The sequence below is a fragment of the Mustelus asterias genome, chromosome 22, assembly GCF_964213995.1.
Source record: "Mustelus asterias chromosome 22, sMusAst1.hap1.1, whole genome shotgun sequence".
Lineage (NCBI taxonomy): Eukaryota > Metazoa > Chordata > Chondrichthyes > Carcharhiniformes > Triakidae > Mustelus > Mustelus asterias.
Window position 1 is genome coordinate 16114101 of NC_135822.1, and position 24126 is coordinate 16138226.

General features: G+C 45.5%; 1 protein-coding gene across 4 annotated transcripts in view; it reads right to left on the reverse strand.

Annotated features, from left to right (window-relative positions):
- Window positions 1-981: 981 nt before the first annotated feature.
- The window catches only part of pank4 (pantothenate kinase 4 (inactive)), a 67415-nt gene continuing 44270 nt past the window's right edge, over window positions 982-24126 (reverse strand). For 2 of the 4 annotated variants that reach the window (XM_078238790.1, XM_078238791.1), the window contains 7 exons: window positions 21927-22078; window positions 19617-19672; window positions 18885-18934; window positions 15590-15694; window positions 5736-5836; window positions 4030-4098; window positions 1198-1646 (listed from right to left, as the gene is read on the reverse strand). In XM_078238790.1, the coding sequence (XP_078094916.1) occupies window positions 1433-1646; window positions 4030-4098; window positions 5736-5836; window positions 15590-15694; window positions 18885-18934; window positions 19617-19672; window positions 21927-22078 (747 nt within the window). In that variant the 3' untranslated portion in view covers window positions 1198-1432. Of the gene's footprint in view, window positions 1647-4029; window positions 4099-5735; window positions 5837-15589; window positions 15695-18884; window positions 18935-19616; window positions 19673-21926; window positions 22079-24126 lie in introns of all 4 variants that reach the window. The other 2 variants (XR_013500533.1, XM_078238792.1) reach the window with 2 other exon arrangements.

Genomic DNA, 24126 nt, shown 5'->3' on the forward strand with positions numbered 1-24126 from the left:
AAGGGGCAGCAAATAAATGTAATACTTGTAACCTGACCAGCCTTTTAGACTAGCACATTGCTTACACCCCAAAGCATGAGGGGGGATAGCAAATAAAAGTAATACTTGTAACTTAACCAGTCTTTTAGACTCGCACACATTGCTCACACCCCAAAGCAAGAGAAGAGATAGCAAATAAATGTAATACTTGTAACCTGACCAGCCTTTTAGACTCACAATTTGCTTACGCCCTAAAGCAAGAGAAACACATGCAACACTGAAATCGCCAAGTAGATGATCAATCCTGCAAAAAGGTGTCGGTTTCAGCTCACACACACCGCAGTTCAAAACAGGTTTTGGTTTTGAAAACTTTTGAATCCGTGCTTACAGATTTAAGTCAGCAGTTTCAGATCATAAATAGACTTTACCGGCTGCGCTGAGGGTACATTTCTAGTACCAGTGTCAGCATAGTTCAGTGGGTTGGTTCCGGGTTCAAGTCCAACCCCAAAGAGTTGAGCACAAAATCCAGACTGACACTGACAAAATCTAGCACTGAGGAAGTTCTGCACCATGAGAGGTGCTGCCTTTCAGGTGAGAGAGAGACATCAGACCCAAGCCCCGTTCTTCTCTCACGTGCTACTTCCGAAAAGCACAAGGGAGCTTTCCTCAGTATCATGATTAATATTAAACCCTCAACAGCATTAAAACAAACTCATTATCTCATTGCTGTTTGTGGAGGTTTACTGCGTGCAAATTGGCTGATGTATTTTCCTACATTAGAAACAGTGACTACACTTCAACAGTACTGGTTGTAATGTTATATAACGACAGACCTGTCCCCACCAATAATGCACCCAAAGTGCTACAGTAACAGAACAATACCCACCAGTACTATACCCCTACTGCTATATTGGGGCAAATCTTTACCCAGTAGCTTGGTACCCACTGTTACTATAGCTTCAATTGTTCTTTCCAAACATGATTCAGGGTTTGAAGCAATTTGGTGATCATGCTGCTGACTGTTATTCGAAGTTCCAAGTGGGTACAGTGTGAAAATATCCCCCATGCATCATTACACTTTATTGGTACCCTAATGGCAACACTGCCATCTGCAGACCACATTATCCTTTAAACTGGATTTCTTCAAGGGAACAGCTTGTGAAAGGGATAATATTTCACCTGATTGTCGAGTGACCAAAAGCAAAACAATGTTCGTTTCCACAAATACTGTGTCTATACAATAAACATTTGTTTAAAACAAGGATATGGTTGCTGTACATATATAATATATATTATTGCTTCTGACACAAAAGCTTTACTGATCCATATTGACGTTTTTTTTTTCAAACTGCAATTATATAGTCACAGAAAAAAAAATACAATTACATTCCACAGGGGACATCTTAGTGCCAGTGCAATGCCAAGTCCTTCCTCAGTCGGGCAGTCTTCACTTTCACTTTGGCGGCATCTCGTATTTAAAAACCACGCTGAAGATTCTTCCACCAAGTCGCTCTGCCAACCAGGCATTCTTGATGACTGCAAGCTTGAGGCTTTCGCAACGTAATGCAGCGTAATAGTTTGTGTGAATGGCTCGACCCATGCCTTCGATGATCACCAGGTCAGTCTTCCTCTCCCACACTACCGTCGCCAGTCCTTTGTCCAGCCGACTGAGAGAGAAAGAGACATTAAAGATGGTCACTTGCCTTTACTCCAAGGCTGACCCTTTGTTTGGGAGGGGATGGTTGTCGGGAGTGGGAGAGTTCAGGGCTATCGTTCGGTTTAGCCTATTGCTATCGGCTGCAGAAGAGTCATGGACTGAACAAGGGGCTGTCGAGCCTGACGAAAGTTGATCCTCCATTACCCAGACATTCCCTTATCAACTTGCAACAGAACTGGAGGGAATCGCTACCAGACTCATCCATTAAACAAGGTGACTTCACACTCCAGCGTCCTCCACTGACAGTACTGCCTACACCCACCACAGCATCAGCTACATTCTGAATTCCTTCCATCACCCCATCTCACATATTATTCCAACCTATTGAGAAAATTAAGTTCTTCTGGATTTATCTTTAAGCGGTAGTTTTTCACCAATTAAAATCTGCATCCTCTGGTACTATGACTCTCAATTACTTCAGTCAGGTGTCCCCACTAAACCAATCCCTTTCTAAAACAGAGAGCTTAAGACTCTCTAATCTATCACAACCCTGTTCCCCTTTACACTGGGGTAGGGGGGGGGGGGGGTCTTGTTGCCTTCATCTGCCTCTTCTCCACATTTGTGTGTGTTGCGTCAACTGGACTTGAACACAATGTGGCACAAATGTGTCAGCTGTTTGCTGTCACATTGGCTCAGTTGGTAACACTGTTAGCTGACTAAGAAGGTTGTGGGTTCAAGTCCCACTCCTGGACTTGAACACATCAGTGAAATACTGAGAGCACAAACAGAAAATGCTGGAAAAACTCAGCAGGTCTGACAGCATCTGTGGAGAGAGAATAGAGCCAAAGTTTCCAGTCTGGATGACCCTTTGTCAGAGTTGGAGTGCTGACAGCTGCTGTCTTTCAGATGGGGAGTTAAACCAAGACCTTGTCAGTTTAGCCCGACATTTAAAAAAAATCCCTGTTTCAGGATTTGAAAATGGGCCGGGAGTTCTCTCTGTGCCAAGACCAACATTCTTCACCCTGTCCCCACCATCACCAAAAACGGGCTAATTAGTCATTGGTCTCATCTTCTGATTGACAGACTTTGCTGTGCATAATTTGACAAATTGCAGGGGTAATCAGAAAATGGCAGTGACGAAACGACACCTTGCGATAACAAGTGAAGCACTGTACAACATCTGAACAATGTTAAGGTGATAAATGTAAGTGCTTGCTTATTGTAAGCCCTTAGAATCATCTCTGGGCACTCTAATGTCTGGGATACAAATCTTACCATTCTCAGCTTGTAGAACAATGGTGTAGAATGAAATTGCATTTCAAAGCAATGAATTTTGGTCCGATTACCTACATGATTAACACCGGAGACAGACTGGCGCCCTCTAGCATTCTACTCAACGCTAAGTCGTTTAATCAAAGTCCAAAGCAAAATGAAAAATCTTGCAATTCAGTTTTTTTTTCGGTTCAACAATGAAGATGACAAATGCAAGCTAACTGTTTTGGTAATAATATTTTTATAGTTCTTTTAAATCATAGATGATGAAGTGGTCAGGAATGGGTACACATTCACAACCAAATGTACGGGCAGCTCCAGGCTCCCTCATGCTGATATAGAGAGCAGCTGAGTGTGTGCAAGATTTTCTTTCCCTTGGGAAAAGACTTCCAAAAAAAAGATGCAAGAGAACGCAAAAAACAATCGTCCCCTCTCTCCCCTCCCAGCAATTATTGGCAGAATTGACAGCAATTTACTTAGCCCGTGTGAGCAACAGAATAGCAGAATGTTTTAAAAAGGGTAACAACTCCCCAATGGTTCAGTTGCTACAGGCAACATAGCCGCACAGACCAGAACGTTCCTGAATTCTTGCCAGGCAGCTGACCTCAACTAGGGCTGCAGCTTCGATCCTACAATTGGGAAGGCAGTCCCGGATTATTAGGAAGGAAAAATAAGAAAGCCAGTGTTCAGTTTGTAATTAGGCATTTAACCTGCGTGTATGAGACACAAAATATGGAGAGAGACAGAGAAGAAGGAGGGAATGAGCGAGTGAGAAGGGGGAGTGGGAAGAAAAGGAAGAAAGAAGTTTCAAGGTTAGTGAGGGAAAAAGAGAGGCTCACAATGGCAAGTAATGAGAGCAGATGGCACCAAAGAACGGTGCATTGGAGCGAGAGTCAAATGGAACAAGGTCCATCAGTTTGTTCTTTCATAGCACCATTAAAATAAAAATGTTCACAAAGCAGTTTAGAGACAAAAATAACCAGGCACTGAACAGCAGTGGCAGAAAGTGAAGGAGTGACTAAAATCATGGCGAGGGAGTAGGTTTAAAGGGCTCAAGAATAACATTAATTAAATAGGGGTTATTTTAAAAAGATGGACAAAAATAAATCAATAAATCTTACCTCAGATCCAGACAAGGTGAACTGGAGCCACTCTGGACCAATAATAATTTATCTTCTTGTAATGCTGTCCTGCAAGGAGGAATGGGGGCAGAGTTAAACACTGTTACCAGCTCAAACAGTTACAACAGCAAACTGCAAAAGGGCCAAGGATGGTCCAACAGCAACAAAAATAGATTCTAAAGGCACAGGCTTTGAATTTCCACATGAACCTCTTGGCTTAACTTCAGCAAAAAGCTCAACAGTGTAAGGGGACAATTTAGCTATTGCTCTGGGGTTTCTGCCAATCTCATGCTGGTGAAACGTGGCAGGTATTGCAGCCCTAGAGTTTAAATCTCAGCACTATGACAGGACAGTAAATCTTTCATTCAGTTCTGCTCCCCTTCCTCCACTAAAAGCGTACTCACGCTGGAGCACAATTCCAGAAGGAGCTGGCCTTCTTCGGGCGTGAGCCCAGACAAAGTGTGCAACAGGAGGCAACTCAACAGTGGAGGGTGCCATACTTGCAGCTGGTCTTGGCCTCACTTTTCAGCCTAGGGTCCAACAACCAAGTTACTGGACTGACTGCACTTTAGACCCTGCAACTAACAGATGGTGCTTAACAGCTGCTCTCCATTTCAGGATGTACAGAATCATGTAACACAGGAAGAGGCCACTTGGCCCACCAGCCCTTTGAAAGAGTTATCCAAATTAGTCCCACTCTTTCTTAATAGCACTGCAAATTCACCCAAATGCTACAAAGTAAACTGAAAGGCAAAGTGCTCATTTTATCAACACTCCTTCGGCCACAAGTCAGTCTTCTACCTAAACCAAAGGCATGATGTGGAGATGCCGGTGTTGGACTGGGATGGGCACAATAAGAAGTCTCACAACACCAGGTTAAAGTCCAACAGGTTTATTTGGAATCACGAGCTTTCGGAGCAGCGCTCATTCCCTCCTTCTTCTCTGTCTCTCTCCATATTTTGTGTCTCATACATGCAGGTTAAATGCCTAATTACAAACTGAACACTGGCTTTCTTATTTTTCCTTCCTAATAATCCGGGACTGCCTTCCCAATTGTAGGATCGAAGCTGCAGCCCTAGTTGAGGTCAGCTGTCTGGCAAGAATTCAGGAACGTTCTGGTCTGTGCGGCTAAGTTGCCTGTAGCAATTGAACCATTGGGGAGTTGTTACCCTTTTTAAAACATTCTGCTATTCTGTTGCTCACACGGGCCAAGTAAATTGCTGTCAATTCTGCCAATAATTGCTGGGAGGGTAGAGAGGGGACTATTGTTTTTTGCGTTCTCTTGCATCTTTTTTTTTGAAGTCTGGTGTTGTGAGACTTCTTACTAAACCAAAGGCAGCAGTAGTTGATGCAACTAATGGGTGGCATGGTGGCACAGTGATTTGCACTGCTCCCTCACAGCGGCAAGGATCCAGGTTCGATTCCCGGCTTAGGTCACTATCTGTGTGGAGGTTGCATATTCTCCCCGTGTCTGCATGGGTTTCCTCCGGGTGCTCCGGTTTCCTCCCATAGTCCAAAGATGTGCGGGTTAGGTTGATTGGCCATGTTGAATTGCCACTTAGTGTCAGGGGGACTAGCAGAGTAAATCCCGTGGAGTTACGGGGGTAGGGGCTGGGATTGTGGTCGGTGCAGACTCGATGGGTCAAATGGCCTCCTTCTGCACTGTCGGGATTCTATGATTCTATGAACTCTTTCAAGTTGCTTACCTGATGATTGAATCCATTGCTGCAATCCTCTCTGTAACAATTGCCAACTCGCTGCAGGTAACATCATTTAATGCTGGTCCTGAGTTACTGGCTAAAATGACCTGTGTTGGAAGACAGTCATGTCAGGCAAGCTTAATGATATAAAACCGCAAACAGATCCACTGAAGTACTGTTTAGACATGTTTAGTAAAAGCCAAATAAGCAAAGCACGACTCGGGAACTTCCTTCATCACATCAAACTATTTATAGTGGTGATGGGGCAGCAAAGTATAATGCCATTGAATAGCAATTTCCCTTTTATGGTGCATTTGAGGGGAGGGTGAAAGAGAAACCCCCAGAGGAGGTTAAACACAACAGGAGGTAATCAGACAACAGGAAGGTGACATGGTCACGATAAAGTAGTTTAGCACAACTGCTCGCAAGCATGGTCAGCCTTAGTACGATCAGCCTTGGCACAGGCACCACCAGCTCAGAAGATAGTCAATATATCACAAAAGTAAATGCATTCTGGAAGTGATTCACTCCCTCCAGAAGGTTGCATTTCCATTATAGCTGGCACAGAGCAAGATGAAGGTCTGCTATACACCATATGACAATGACATTTATGGACCAGGTTAAATTTAAACTGGAGATAACACAGCCAGAGAATTTTAAATGGTATTTATTCTGTAGATATGTGTGCATTCATATTGATAGCCTTGATTGCAGCATAGAATTCCTGCAAGTGTCACACTTACTTCCTGTAACATTTTTCTGTCACACTGTTGATAAACCAATAACTGAGCAGTGCATCCTCTGAGTCAACAAACAACATCACACGGGGGTAGACAAGCACACAGCCGGACACAATCTGTGTTAGGGTTTGTGATATTAGATAGCTCACAATTGTTTAACATATAGAGGAATCTCTTGTGGAGTTGTTCAATTAATCTGGAATCTACAGAATGGTTGTAAAATTGAATTCTCAGTCTTATCCAGCTATTTAGGACCACTGTTCTCAAGTGTGCCCTGTTGTAAATGCACCTGCTTGTTAACATTTAATTTACCTGAGAAATTAAGTTTCAGGTCAATTACTTCTTTTTAAATCTGTAACAAACTGTGACATTTAGTGTATAACAGACTGGTGCATCCAAGTTAGAAACCCATTTGATGCTTCAAAAGCTTTGCAACCTTATGGAAGATTAAGGCCATGTTACATGGCAGTTGTTGTGTGCCAAGGGCAACAGCTCTCAGTACATATTATAAAGTTTAAGCACATGTACAATGCAGTTCATAGAATCTCTACAGCGCAGGAGGCCATTCAGCCCATCGGGTCCGACAGAGCATCTTACTGAGGCCCTATCCCAGTAACCCCACATATTTACCCCTCTAATTCCCCCAAACCTATGCATCTTGGGATAGAGTTGGTTTATGGGTGTTATACTCCAAGATACATCTGTTCGTGCACAGAACAATTTGGAAGGGGACTGCTCGGTCACTAGCCATGAGGAATCTGTTCACTCACAGGTCAACATGGAAAGGGGCTGCACGTACACAAGACACTAGAGGGGGAAAGGATCCATTCACATACGCACAACATGCTTTTAAAGACTTGGCAGCAGGAGTATATGAAACAGAGCAGAAACAATTATTGCTCACAATTATAAGCAGCTTCCCCCATAAGATGGACACACAGTCAACCCCTGCTCCGTACGTCATTAGCAACTGGTCTTTTGCAAGAGCATGTGATCAAGGCGTTCACACAGAAAACGGCGCGCTGCACTATACATCCGCCGGCACTATACATCCTCCGGCACTATACATCCTCCTGCACTATACATCCGCCTGCACTATACATCCTCCTGCACTATACATCCGCCGGCACTATACATCCGCCGGCACTATACATCCGCCTGCACTATACATCCGCCTGCACTATACATCCGCCTGCACTATACATCCTCCTGCACTATACATCCTCCTGCACTATACATCCGCCTGCACTATACATCCTCCTGCACTATACATCCGCCTGCACTATACATCCGCCTGCACTATACATCCGCCTGCACTATACATCCGCCTGCACTATACATCCGCCTGCACTATACATCCGCCTGCACTATACATCCTCCTGCACTATACATCCTCCTGCACTATACATCCGCCTGCACTATACATCCGCCTGCACTATACATCCTCCTGCACTATACATCCTCCTGCACTATACATCCTCCTGCACTATACATCCTCCTGCACTATACATCCGCCTGCACTATACATCCTCCTGCACTATACATCCGCCTGCACTATACATCCGCCTGCACTATACATCCGCCTGCACTATACATCCTCCTGCACTATACATCCGCCTGCACTATACATCCGCCTGCACTATACATCCTCCTGCACTATACATCCGCCGGCACTATACATCCTCCTGCACTATACATCCGCCTGCACTATACATCCGCCTGCACTATACATCCGCCTGCACTATACATCCGCCTGCACTATACATCCTCCTGCACTATACATCCGCCTGCACTATACATCCGCCTGCACTATACATCCTCCTGCACTATACATCCGCCTGCACTATACATCCTCCTGCACTATACATCCGCCTGCACTATACATCCTCCTGCACTATACATCCGCCTGCACTATACATCCTCCTGCACTATACATCCTCCTGCACTATACATCCGCCTGCACTATACATCCTCCTGCACTATACATCCGCCTGCACTATACATCCTCCTGCACTATACATCCTCCTGCACTATACATCCGCCTGCACTATACATCCGCCTGCACTATACATCCGCCTGCACTATACATCCGCCTGCACTATACATCCGCCGGCACTATACATCCGCCGGCACTATACATCCTCCTGCACTATACATCCTCCTGCACTATACATCCTCCTGCACTATACATCCTCCTGCACTATACATCCTCCTGCACTATACATCCTCCTGCACTATACATCCTCCTGCACTATACATCCTCCTGCACTATACATCCGCCGGCACTATACATCCGCCTGCACTATACATCCGCCGGCACTATACATCCTCCTGCACTATACATCCGCCTGCACTATACATCCTCCTGCACTATACATCCTCCTGCACTATACATCCGCCGGCACTATACATCCTCCTGCACTATACATCCTCCTGCACTATACATCCTCCTGCACTATACATCCGCCTGCACTATACATCCTCCTGCACTATACATCCGCCTGCACTATACATCCTCCTGCACTATACATCCTCCTGCACTATACATCCTCCTGCACTATACATCCGCCTGCACTATACATCCGCCTGCACTATACATCCTCCTGCACTATACATCCTCCTGCACTATACATCCTCCTGCACTATACATCCTCCTGCACTATACATCCTCCTGCACTATACATCCTCCTGCACTATACATCCTCCTGCACTATACATCCGCCTGCACTATACATCCGCCTGCACTATACATCCTCCTGCACTATACATCCTCCTGCACTATACATCCTCCTGCACTATACATCCGCCTGCACTATACATCCGCCTGCACTATACATCCGCCGGCACTATACATCCTCCTGCACTATACATCCTCCTGCACTATACATCCGCCTGCACTATACATCCTCCTGCACTATACATCCGCCTGCACTATACATCCGCCTGCACTATACATCCGCCGGCACTATACATCCTCCTGCACTATACATCCGCCTGCACTATACATCCTCCTGCACTATACATCCTCCTGCACTATACATCCTCCTGCACTATACATCCGCCTGCACTATACATCCGCCTGCACTATACATCCGCCGGCACTATACATCCTCCTGCACTATACATCCTCCTGCACTATACATCCTCCTGCACTATACATCCGCCTGCACTATACATCCTCCTGCACTATACATCCGCCTGCACTATACATCCGCCTGCACTATACATCCGCCGGCACTATACATCCTCCTGCACTATACATCCTCCTGCACTATACATCCGCCTGCACTATACATCCTCCTGCACTATACATCCTCCTGCACTATACATCCTCCTGCACTATACATCCTCCTGCACTATACATCCTCCTGCACTATACATCCGCCTGCACTATACATCCGCCTGCACTATACATCCGCCGGCACTATACATCCTCCTGCACTATACATCCTCCTGCACTATACATCCTCCTGCACTATACATCCTCCTGCACTATACATCCGCCTGCACTATACATCCGCCTGCACTATACATCCGCCTGCACTATACATCCTCCTGCACTATACATCCTCCTGCACTATACATCCTCCTGCACTATACATCCTCCTGCACTATACATCCTCCTGCACTATACATCCTCCTGCACTATACATCCGCCTGCACTATACATCCGCCTGCACTATACATCCTCCTTCACTATACATCCTCCTGCACTATACATCCTCCTGCACTATACATCCTCCTGCACTATACATCCTCCTGCACTATACATCCTCCTGCACTATACATCCGCCTGCACTATACATCCGCCGGCACTATACATCCTCCTGCACTATACATCCTCCTGCACTATACATCCTCCTGCACTATACATCCTCCTGCACTATACATCCTCCTGCACTATACATCCTCCTGCACTATACATCCGCCTGCACTATACATCCGCCTGCACTATACATCCTCCTGCACTATACATCCTCCTGCACTATACATCCTCCTGCACTATACATCCTCCTGCACTATACATCCTCCTGCACTATACATCCTCCTGCACTATACATCCGCCTGCACTATACATCCTCCTGCACTATACATCCGCCTGCACTATACATCCTCCTGCACTATACATCCTCCTGCACTATACATCCTCCTGCACTATACATCCTCCTGCACTATACATCCTCCTGCACTATACATCCTCCTGCACTATACATCCGCCTGCACTATACATCCGCCTGCACTATACATCCGCCTGCACTATACATCCGCCGGCACTATACATCCGCCGGCACTATACATCCTCCTGCACTATACATCCGCCTGCACTATACATCCTCCTGCACTATACATCTGCCGGCACTATACATCCGCCTGCACTATACATCCGCCGGCACTATACATCCGCCGGCACTATACATCCTCCTGCACTATACATCCGCCGGCACTATACATCCGCCGGCACTATACATCCTCCTGCACTATACATCCGCCGGCACTATACATCCTCCTGCACTATACATCCGCCTGCACTATACATCCTCCTGCACTATACATCCGCCGGCACTATACATCCGCTTGCACTATACATCCTCCTGCACTATACATCCGCCTGCACTATACATCCTCCTGCACTATACATCCGCCGGCACTATACATCCTCCTGCACTATACATCCTCCGGCACTATACATCCGCCTGCACTATACATCCTCCTGCACTATACATCCTCCTGCACTATACATCCGCCTGCACTATACATCCTCCTGCACTATACATCCGCCTGCACTATACATCCTCCTGCACTATACATCCTCCTGCACTATACATCCGCCGGCACTATACATCCTCCTGCACTATACATCCTCCTGCACTATACATCCTCCTGCACTATACATCCTCCTGCACTATACATCCGCCGGCACTATACATCCGCCGGCACTATACATCCTCCTGCACTATACATCCGCCTGCACTATACATCCTCCTGCACTATACATCCGCCGGCACTATACATCCGCCTGCACTATACATCCTCCTGCACTATACATCCGCCTGCACTATACATCCTCCTGCACTATACATCCGCCTGCACTATACATCCTCCTGCACTATACATCCTCCTGCACTATACATCCGCCGGCACTATACATCCGCCGGCACTATACATCCGCCGGCACTATACATCCGCCTGCACTATACATCCGCCGGCACTATACATCCTCCTGCACTATACATCCGCCTGCACTATACATCCTCCTGCACTATACATCCGCCGGCACTATACATCCTCCTGCACTATACATCCGCCGGCACTATACATCCTCCTGCACTATACATCCGCCTGCACCATACATCCGCCTGCACTATACATCCTCCTGCACTATACATCCTCCTGCACTATACATCCGCCGGCACTATACATCCGCTTGCACTATACATCCTCCTGCACTATACATCCTCCTGTACTATACATCCTCCTGCACTATACATCCGCCGGCACTATACATCCTCCTGCACTATACATCCGCCTGCACTATACATCCGCCTGCACTATACATCCTCCTGCACTATACATCCTCCTGCACTATACATCCGCCTGCACTATACATCCTCCTGCACTATACATCCTCCTGTACTATACATCCTCCTGCACTATACATCCGCCTGCACTATACATCCGCCTGCACTATACATCCTCCTGCACTATACTTCCTCCTGCACTATACATCCGCCTGCACTATATATCCTCCTGCACTATACATCCTCCTGCACTATACATCCTCCTGCACTATACATCCGCCGGCACTATACATCCTCCTGCACTATACATCCGCCTGCACTATACATCCGCCTGCACTATACATCCGCCTGCACTATACATCCTCCTGCACTATACATCCGCCGGCACTATACATCCTCCTGCACTATACATCCTCCTGCACTATACATCCTCCGGCACTATACATCCGCCTGCACTATACATCCTCCTGCACTATACATCCTCCTGCACTATACATCCGCCTGCACTATACATCCTCCTGCACTATACATCCTCCTGCACTATACATCCTCCGGCACTATACATCCTCCTGCACTATACATCCGCCTGCACTATACATCCTCCTGCACTATACATCCGCCTGCACTATACATCCTCCTGCACTATACATCCGCCTGCACTATACATCCTCCTGCACTATACATCCGCCGGCACTATACATCCTCCTGCACTATACATCCGCCTGCACCATACATCCGCCTGCACTATACATCCTCCTGCACTATACATCCTCCTGCACTATACATCCGCCGGCACTATACATCCGCTTGCACTATACATCCTCCTGCACTATACATCCTCCTGTACTATACATCCTCCTGCACTATACATCCGCCGGCACTATACATCCTCCTGCACTATACATCCGCCTGCACTATACATCCGCCTGCACTATACATCCTCCTGCACTATACATCCTCCTGCACTATACATCCGCCTGCACTATACATCCTCCTGCACTATACATCCTCCTGTACTATACATCCTCCTGCACTATACATCCGCCTGCACTATACATCCGCCTGCACTATACATCCTCCTGCACTATACTTCCTCCTGCACTATACATCCGCCTGCACTATACATCCTCCTGCACTATACATCCTCCTGCACTATACATCCTCCTGCACTATACATCCGCCGGCACTATACATCCTCCTGCACTATACATCCGCCTGCACTATACATCCGCCTGCACTATACATCCGCCTGCACTATACATCCTCCTGCACTATACATCCGCCGGCACTATACATCCTCCTGCACTATACATCCTCCTGCACTATACATCCTCCGGCACTATACATCCGCCTGCACTATACATCCTCCTGCACTATACATCCTCCTGCACTATACATCCGCCTGCACTATACATCCTCCTGCACTATACATCCTCCTGCACTATACATCCTCCGGCACTATACATCCTCCTGCACTATACATCCGCCTGCACTATACATCCTCCTGCACTATACATCCGCCTGCACTATACATCCTCCTGCACTATACATCCGCCTGCACTATACATCCTCCTGCACTATACATCCTCCTGCACTATACATCCTCCTGCACTATACATCCTCCTGCACTATACATCCTCCTGCACTATACATCCGCCTGCACTATACATCCTCCTGCACTATACATCCTCCTGCACTATACATCCTCCTGCACTATACATCCGCTTGCACTATACATCCGCCTGCACTATACATCCTCCTGCACTATACATCCTCCTGCACTATACATCCGCCTGCACTATACATCCTCCTGCACTATACATCCTCCTGCACTATACATCCGCCTGCACTATACATCCGCCGGCACTATACATCCGCCTGCACTATACATCCGCCTGCACTATACATCCTCCTGCACTATACATCCTCCTGCACTATACATCCTCCTGCACTATACATCCGCCTGACTGATCATAGCACCGGGTAAAGCAACTCCGAAAAATTGTCAACATGCACACCAAGCAGATTTCTGCGAGTTAGAAGTTGGCATGGTCCAATGTCCTTAAGCCAATGCAGCATACAAACAGCACACATTCAAATGACTGTTCACACTACATCAGTACAAAAAAGTAACTGCTCAGATATACCCCTGTCCAAATACATCACGTGTAAAATTTGTTTATTTTTGACAAACGGGATCGAAAGTTCCCTGGGCTTTTTTTCAAGAAGAAGAAACAAGAATTTATGCAAATTAGGAAATGAGGAGGAATAAATAAACATCGGACTTCTTGCTTCCCGTGACAAAATGAAATCAAGCTTGGCCCTTCAATTTTGGCAGGAGGGTAATCTGAGCAATAACGAGTACTGTTACAGTTCTTGTTAGGTTACAGGTGCATCTCACAAAGGGACCTCATCTGCTTAGAATTGGACAATTCGAGCGAATGTTCCACTTTACAATTTGTTTACATGAAAAGATGGAATATAAATAATGAGAATCCACTCTGAATACAGAACCCGTAGTCTAACAGGAATGAAGCACTTGTGGCAGGGGAAACTCCTACTTTCAATAATTTTATTGACAAGAGGAATTTCGCCCCCCATGGCATGTTTATCCAGGTTATAACCAATTCTCACCCATCTAGAGGCAAGTGCTGGGACGGTGGGAGTAGGGTGACATTGTGTTAAGCCAACGACAAAGTTAGCAACATTGAGTACAGATAAAAGGGCTGGAATCTGGCCACTTCCAATCACCCACCTTAGGTCCAGTGAAAGGCTGAATGAGGACCAATTTGGCCAATAGAAAATAAGCTACCCGCTTCCCGATTCTCCTGTTTCCCAGCCCACCACCCTCACCCTTCCCAAAGATGCTGCCGAAAGTAGGCTGCTCTCTAGAGTCTTGCCTACATGACCCTTTGATATAAACAGGTTTACAGCCTGATTGTCAGGCTCGGTATGGTAGCACAGTGGTTAGCACTGCTGCCTCACAGCGCCAGGGACCCAGGTTCGATTCCCGGCTTGGGTCACTGCCTGTGTGGAGTTTGCACATTCTCCCAGTGTCTGCGTGGGTTTCCTCCGGATGCTCCGGTCTCCTCCCACAGTCCAAAGATGTGCAGATTAGGTGGATTGGCCATGCTAAATTGCCCCTTAGTGTCAGGGGGACTCGCTAGAGTAAATGTGTAGGGTTATGGGGATAGGGCCTGGGTGGGATTGTGTTCGGTGCAGACTCGATGGGCCGAATGGCCTCCTTCTATGATTCTACTCAATTCTGACAATCGGAGAATCGAGCCTCATCCTGTCCTCATCGGGCACACTGCCAAGCAGTTGCCATCAGTTAATGATGGGAAACCAATCTGCCACCTCATCATCCCAGTGCCATGGAACACGACAGCTGTGCCGATTACTGCCACCCTGACCATGATCAACTAGTTCAGTAGAGTTGAGATATTGAACACTAACTAGGCAGAAACTAGTTAGGCAGAAAATTTACCATTGAAGCCATCAGGGGCAGCCCAAGGAAAGGAATCATGGAGTGAGAATTTGTTAAAACCACGGAACAATCACACTATTTCTCAATCAGATGGAACAATTTGCTGTACTTTACCTCAGTGCCTTTGGACAGCAGCTCCCTGACAAATGGGAAAACTCCAAGTATTATGTCTATTCCACTATTATCTACGAAAAATAAGGCACATTTGTGAGGAGGACCCTGCAAGAGAAAGCCAGTAAGATTTGGTATTTGATCACTGAATATTTCCTGTCTCTGTTTTTTAATCTTTAATCACGTATCATAAAGATACGTAGATATCTGTAAGAATTTCCTGCTGACCCATTACAGATTATATTTCAGTAAAACAGTAGCACTAACCACAGAAGTTAATGGCATCACTGATAGCTGCTGCTGGCATATTAAACTGACAGAAACGGAATGGAGTTGACACTGAATAACTAACATCAGGAAATGATTTATGGCTGTAGTCAAGTTGTAGAGTTCCAACAAGACAGTTCCAACTGCCTTGCGTTTTGAACTCGGAATTTATGATGTATTAACTCTTCAAATACCGTGAACGTCCTATAACTAACTTCAGGTTTCCAAGGTATACAGTGGGATGCCCCAGGATTGGTACCACTGCTTTTCTGGATATATGATCTAGACTTGAGTGTACAGGGCACAATTTCAAAATCTGCAGATCACACAAAGCTTGGAAGTATTGTCAAATGTGAGGAGGATAGTGATAAACTTTTAAGGGGATTAGACAGGCAGACATTTGGCAGATGAAATTTAACGTTGACAAGTGCGAAGTGACATGGTAGGAAGAAGTCAGAGGCAATGGGGGGAATTTGCCCATCCTGTCCGCCACGGGAATCGTAACGGGCTGCGGGGGGGGGTGGGGGGGCCATGATTTTGTGGTTTTGGGGCGAGCACAGCTGAATAAGCCCGTCCAATATGAAATAAAGGTGCAATTCTAAAATGGGTGCAAGAACGAAGAGACCCTTTGCTATATGTGCACTAATCATTGAAGGGGGCAGGGCAGATAGACAAAGTGGTCAATAAGACATACATGATCCTAGGGTTTATAAACAGATGAACAGAGTACAAAAGCAAAGCTATTATGGTGTACATTTATAAAACACAGAACACACGTTTAGCTTCAACTGTAGTAGAGTCCCCAGTTCTGGGCACCACAATTTGAAGGCATTAGAGAGGGTGTAGAAAAGATTTAGGAGAATGGCTCTTGGGATGAGGGACTCAGTTACACAGATAGATTGGAGAAGATGGGTCTGTTCTTCTCAGAGAATTTTGCAAGGAGTTTTGATTGGTGGTGTTCAAAATCATAAGTGGCTCAAAACAGCTCCCCTTGGCAGAAGAGTCAAGAACCAAAGGACAGGGATAGAAGCTGAACAGCAAAGGAACTAATAGCAACATGAGCAAAAACTTTTTTCCCCCCGCAAGTTGTTTAGGTTCTGGAATTTTCCCAGTGTAGTGGATGTAGATTCACTCATGACATTTAAAAGAGACTTGCTTGAGCACCTGAAGAGAAAGAAAGACTTAGGAATACAGGAAAAGGATTGGAAAGGACTGAAACCATTGCCAATTGTCAGAAAAATCCATCCGGTTTGCTAATGTCCTTAAGGAAGGAAATCTGTTATCCTTACCCAGTCTGGCCTACATGTAATTCCAGAGCCACAGCAATGTGGTTGATTCTCAGCTGCCCTCGGGTCAACTAGGGATGGACAATAAATGCTGGCCAGCCAGCCAGTGGTGCACATGTCCCATGAATGAATTAAAAAAATATTTTTTAAAAAGAACAAAAATATAGATTGTTCAGGAAAGAGAGAGATAATCAGAGGAGGGAAGGTGCAGCTTTATACATACAAGATGACTCAGGTGTCAAGAAACTGGGTAATTCTGTTTGGCATACTTCAAAAATGACCAGTGAGCTCATTGGAGGATGCAGAGCGAGAATGATTCCAAGTTGAGAAGGGATGAGTTACATGGAAAAGACAGAGCGGCTTGAGTTCTATACTTGAGGTGGCTGAGGCGGAAGATTGCATTGTGGTACACAAATTATTAAATAGCACAGACAAGACAAATCCAAAATATTACTTTATTCCAGCTGACAGAACAAGAGAATGCCACTCTGAAAATAGTTCTCAGAAGATTATTCCCCTACTCAAATGCAATTATTGTGTGGAACAACCCAACTACTAAAGCAGTGTAATCGAAAGAAATAGCAGTGTTCACGCTGTAGTTGAACAATCACATGCTAGACTGAGTAAACTGAAGTACCAGAAGAACAAGCTCAATGAGCCAAAGGGTCTTTTTAAAATCATTTTCCTAATTTGATGCATTAAAGGGAAGTTCTATAAATATGCAAGTGAGAAAGGAATAGACGGTTATGCTGAAATGATTCGATGAAAAGAGGTGGGGAGAGGTTCATGTAAGGCATGAAGGCTGCCACAGACCAGTTGGGCTGAATATCCTATTTGTGTTGTAAACTCTGTGAGTATGATTTATGCATCAAACCTTAGATTGCAGATTGGCATATATGTTGGCTCTGGAAGCTCTTTGATCTCATGATGAACATGTAAGAGGGCAACCCAGAATAGAACCCAAGTTTTTTTTGAAAGCATAAGCTTTTGGGCAGCCATGATACCAAACCACCAGAATACCAAAGGAGCAGAATGGGAATTCCTGCCCAAACTCCCCTTACATGGGAGGTTTAGCAAGTGGAAGAGCCCGTTTGAGCTTCTTCCATGAATGTTCCTGTCATGTATTTTGAAGAAGATCTTTTGAAGAAGGTTCTTGCTAATTTCAATTCTGCGACGGCTAATCTTTTAAACAAATTGCAGAGTCATAACATCTAAAAGTCACGTAACATTGTTCACTTCTGTACACCGCAGAGCACAATTAAGTGCAACAGTTCAGCTGAAATAAACAGAGGTGCAATCACAAAGCATGCACCAATAGTGCTAAGTGTTAATGATTTGGTAGGAATATGGGCGTAAGCCTTTTACACGATAGTCAGGCTAAATAGGCTAAAATAGAAGGTGAATGAATAAATGAACAGATTGTCCATGTAGGTCCAGGAGGTTCCTCAGCATCCAATTCAGGAAAGAACTGGATAGATACTTAGTGGCATGAATGTGAGAAAAATGTATAGTATTTTTCAAATTAGGGCCTGGCCTGATTGACTGCAATGATCTCTTATGATTCTGCATATCTATATAAATCCCTCTTACTCTACAACCTTGTAACTCACTCCCAGGCATCATAACCAATATGAACTATTTAACACTTTAATCCATATTTCCAATACTCAGGAGCACTACACACCCAAGTCCAGTATCCTGACAATAGGAATACAATTAATTGAATTCTTTCTACAAATTCCTACCTTAAGTCGTTCTAACCAATCATTATATGCATCCACCAGCCACGGACGTGCTGAGAAATACAAGAGCACATATTTCTGTTAGTCACTTCCCTCAAACGCCTTTAGGAACAGGCTCCCAAGTATTTCAATCTTTATTAAAGGGGTGCTTCGGCATCACATTAAGTATTGCGGCAATGCGCATCCCCTCTGACATCAGTCTCAGAGGTGTAAAGAAAAATCGCGATTGCCATAAATAGATGGCAAAGCGAGAAGACAGGTTAACATTTCAAATGGGAGATGCTTCAAGAGCTTCACCTGAAACATTAACCTGGCTTTCCTTGCTACAGATTCATACCATCTGTGTTTTGCTGAAGGCAGTCTGGGGGAAAGGGGTCACTGGGCTGGTTTAGTCCTTTAGTACTGAATTGAATTAGCCCGGGATATAACCCTTGCTGCATTTACTACTCCCCTCCTTTCAAAGATGTTAAAGAACCATTTGAGTATAGAGATAAGCAAACATCGCCCATGGAACTATACCTCATAACTTTACAGTCATTTCAGGCACATTTGGTGGGTTAGCGAGAAGAATTATAATCAAGGGGTGATTTCAATAATTCTTTTACATTTCAATTACTCCAATTCCCTTAGTCTCTAAAGTGCAACACCAAAGCACACAGGATATCAATCTCATTTGCAGAGTTGAATTAACTTTAATTTCTTACAAAAATCAAATAATGTCTCATGGCTCCTTACCTTGTAATTGCTTCTTTGCTTCTTCGAAGCCGAACGCCGAATTTGTTTCCAGAACACTAAATGTGACAAAAAACATGATTTAACAGATTCAGGGACAGGATACTGCACATACAAAATTAGAAAAAAGGTTTTCAAATGGTTTCCCAATTGGGCAGCACGGTGGTTAGCACTGCTGCCTCAGCACTAGGGACCCAGGTTCAATTCCGGCCTCAGGTGACTGTCTGTGTAGAGCTTGCACATTCTCCCCGTGTCTGCGTAGGTTTCCTCCAGATGCTCCAGTTTCCTCCCACACTCCAAAGACGTGCAGGTTAGGTTGATTGGCCATGGTAAATTGCCCCTTAGTATCAGGGGATTGACGGGGTAAATGTGTGGGGTTACAAAAATAGGACCTGGGTGGGATAGTGGATGGTGCAGGCTCAATGGGCCAAATGGCCTCCTTCTGCACTGCAGGGATTCAATGATTCTATTACATTCTTCTAATATGGTATGGTTATGCCTTTCAATAATCAGTACTCCATTTGTTTGTAAAAGCAGCACCTATTGTGATATTGAACCAAGTTCTATCCTTGGTCTAAGCTCTATTTACTAATGGCTTCCAGAACTACAATAAGAATTACATCCCATAGGCTAATGTTCCTACTGCTGATTACTACTAAGTCACCCCTGCTGGGAAATTCACAGGTGCAGATGTTAAATAACAGCAGACTGGAGGTTCAGTTGCAACCTCTCCTGTGTACCACAGTCAAATGGGCTGCAAAACATCTGTGGTCTAAAACTCGAGACAAAAAGAATGCACAGCAGGCAAATGCTGAACAACAGCAAAGGTACAAGATGGATAAGAAAATTAGGAGTAAAAGAAACAAAATATGCACTTTGTCCATAGAAAACTAAAATCATCAAATCACAGAGTCCCTACAGTGCAGCAGGTGGTAATCTCCACCGAACCTACACATCTTTGGACACCAAGGGCCCGATTTTACCATTTTCATTCTAAGTGCCGAACCTGGGCGTAGTACAGATCCAACTTAGAAATCCGCTTTCAGGCACCTCCATACGCTCTCCGCCATCTCCAATCCGGTGGTGGGGGGGGCGGGCACGCACGCATCACTGTCCCCCTTACCCACCCCCCCTCCACTACCCAGACTGATTGCCACCCCTGCCCCCCCACCAGAGATCCATCTGCCCCTCCCCGCCAGAAGTCCATCTGCCCCCCCCCCCACGATTGCCACCACTGCCCCCCCGCCAGAGATCCATCTGCCCCCCCGCCCCCCCGAGATACATCTTACCCGCCTCCCCCCCCCAGACGACGATCTGGCCTCACTTCCCCCCCCCCTCCACCCCCAGAGAATGGTCTGGCCACCCCCCCCCCCCCCCCCCCAGAGAATGGTCTGGCCTCACTCCCCCTCCCCTCCAGAGGAACATCTGCGATCTGAACTCACTCCCTTCCTCCCCCCTCCAACCAGAGAATGTTCTGACCTGCCTCCCTCCTCCCCCCCGCCACTGATCTGAGTCAGAGAGCCGTTGGAAGCACTGAACGTGCCCTTCAGGGACTGGAGCACCCGACTCAGACTTTTATTTAGCAGGTCCGTAACGGCGCGGTTCCGGATCGGCAAATGCGGTGGAAAAGGGGGAAATGCTGATAAAGTTGGGCGGGCAGTTCATTAATTCAATTTAAATGCATGCAAATGCATTTAAATCGCCATTTCGCCCTTTTTGGGCACGAAGCGGATCACCGCCATTCCCGGGTTTCTGTAAAGTGGCAATCTGCGCGGATGCGGGTGCAGATCGCAATAAAGGCCTCACACCCGACTTTACCACGATTTCGCGCCCGAAAACGGACACAAATTGTTGGTAAAATCGGGACAATTTGCCATGGCGAATCCACCTAACCTGCATAGCGTTGGAGTGTGGGAGGAAGCTGGAGCAAACTCACACAGACACAGGGAGAATGTACAGACTCCACACAGTCAGTCACCCAAGGTCAGAATTGAACCCGGGTCCCTGGCGCTGAGGCAGCTGGGCTAACCACTGTGCCATCATGCAGCCTTTTTTTTTTCACAATCCCAACAAGAGACTGCTTGCTGCCTCAGAGGTCAGGGTACCCAATCGGAGCAGACCTATGGATGCTATATTATAGGTGCAACCTCAACAAACCGGTATGGAGATGGACATGAACCAGGATTCACCCAAAACCTGGGTACTAATCGACACATCAAGAAACAAAACATCCTCTGGCTCTTCAAAATGTCACCAACCCAGTTAAAATATTACAGAGCGTAACAGCTCCCATCAGCTCTCATTCCAACTTACTCTGAAACAGCTTTGGCTCCCCAGTCAAAGACGTTCCCCGCTAAGAGACCTTTCACTAATGCAAACTGCCGCTCCTCCATGCTCAGTGACTCCAAGGCCTGCACAACTTTCTGAAAATGCTTCAATGCTATGTCATTTTCCCTCTGTTTCACCTGTAAAACAGCAAGGGCAGGAGGTTGTTGTCAAATATTACGAGAGAAATACCAGCAGAGAGAAAAAAAAATGCACAGGATCAACCAACACGGAGAAATGATACACGGATCGCAAACAGGCCAATATGGTAATCACAAGCAACAGTCAGCATCAAGGGAGGGGCATAAATCAATGCTGCAATTTCAGGACTGCATCAGATGTTTCTCTTGTGCTCTGTGCCAAGAAACACTCTTGTAAATGAGTTCCCACTTCAAACACACTAAAGTCTAACTGCATACACATCTGTTTACCAGGCGCAATATCAGGTAATATAGATTTTCCTTGACTCAAACTAAATACCCCAATTACAGGAATTGATACAAGACTTTTTGCATTCTCCAAACTCTCGGATAACAAGAATTGGTTTAGGACTGTGATTGGGTTGTAATCTACCAAACAAACATATTAGAAAAATAAATTACCGGTATATTTCACACTCGAGGTACAATTGTTGAGTTTCAACAATAAAAGGTCACGATACTCAGTTAATTTCGCAGTAATATTGAACACAGACCAATTCTCGCAATACAGAAGTTGTAGGAAAGGTTTAGTTTACCCACAGGGAGGCATCTGTCTCAACATCGATGAGTTCTGAATACTGCTGCAGGCTCGAGTCCAGGTGATTTTATCATGCGTTTCATGACCCCAGGACAGCCCAGAGCACTTCACAGCTAATTAGTTGCTTTTGAAGCGTAGCCACTTTTGCAATGTAGGGAAATATAACTGTCAACGTGTGCACTGTGTGGTCCCAAAAGCTGCAACATGATAATGGCCAAATAACTTATTTTAATGAGCAATGCGATAAATGTCAAGATAATCTGTTTCAGTAATGTTGGTTAAGGAAGAAATACTGGCTAGAACACCAGGAGAATAGTCATAGAGTCACAGAGGTTTACATGGAAACAGACCCTTCGGTCCAACTTGTCCATGCCGCCTCTTTTTTTTTAAACCACTAAGCTAGTCCCAATTGCCCGCATTTGGCCCATATCCCTCTATACCCATCTCACCCATGTAACTGCCTAAATGCTTTTTAAAAGACAAAGTTGTACCCAACTCTACTACTCCTTCTGGCAACTTGTTCCAAACACTCACCGCCCTCTGTGAAAAAATTGCCCTCTGGACCCTTTTGTCTCTCTCCCCTCTCACCTTAAAACTATGTCCACTAATTTTAGACTCCTCTACCTTTGGGAAAAGATGTTGACTATTCACCTTATCTATGCCCCTCACTATTTTATAGACCTCTGAAAGATCACCCCTGAACTTCCTACGCTCCAAGGAAAAAATTCCCAGTCTATCCAGTCTCTCCTTATAATTCAAACCATCAAGTCCTGGTAGCAATCAGTAAATCTTTTCTGCACTCTTTCTAGTTTAATAATATCCTTTCTATAATAGGGGGACCAGAACTGTACACAGTATTCCAAGTGTAGCCTTACCAATGTCTTGTACAACTTCAACAAGACGCCCCAACCCCTGTATTCAATGTTCTGACCAATGAAACCAAGCATGCCGAATGCCTTCTTCATCTGTCCACCTGTGACTCCATTTTCAAGGAGCTATGAACCTGTACCCCTAGATCTCTTTGTTCTATAACTCTGTCCAACACCCAACCATTAACTGAGCAAGTCCTGTCCTGGTTCGATCTACCAAAATGCATCACTTCGCATTTATCTAAATTAAACTCCATCTGCCATTCATCAGCCCACTGGCCCAACTGATCAAGATCCCGTTGCAATCCTAGGTAACCTTCTTCATTGTCCACTATGCAACCAATCTTAGTATCATCTGCAAACTTACTAACCATGCCTCCTAAATTCTCCTGGCTCTTACTTGAGTTGTGGCCTCGGAGCTTTTACATTCACCCAAGAAGGTAGATGAGGCACCAAGTTAGCTCATTTAAAGATGTCACTCCCTTCAGACTGCATTGAAGCGCCAGATGATATGGTCAAGGCCCCAGAGTAAATTTTAACCCATAATTTGTCGACTCCTCCCTTCCCTGGGATGCAATCAA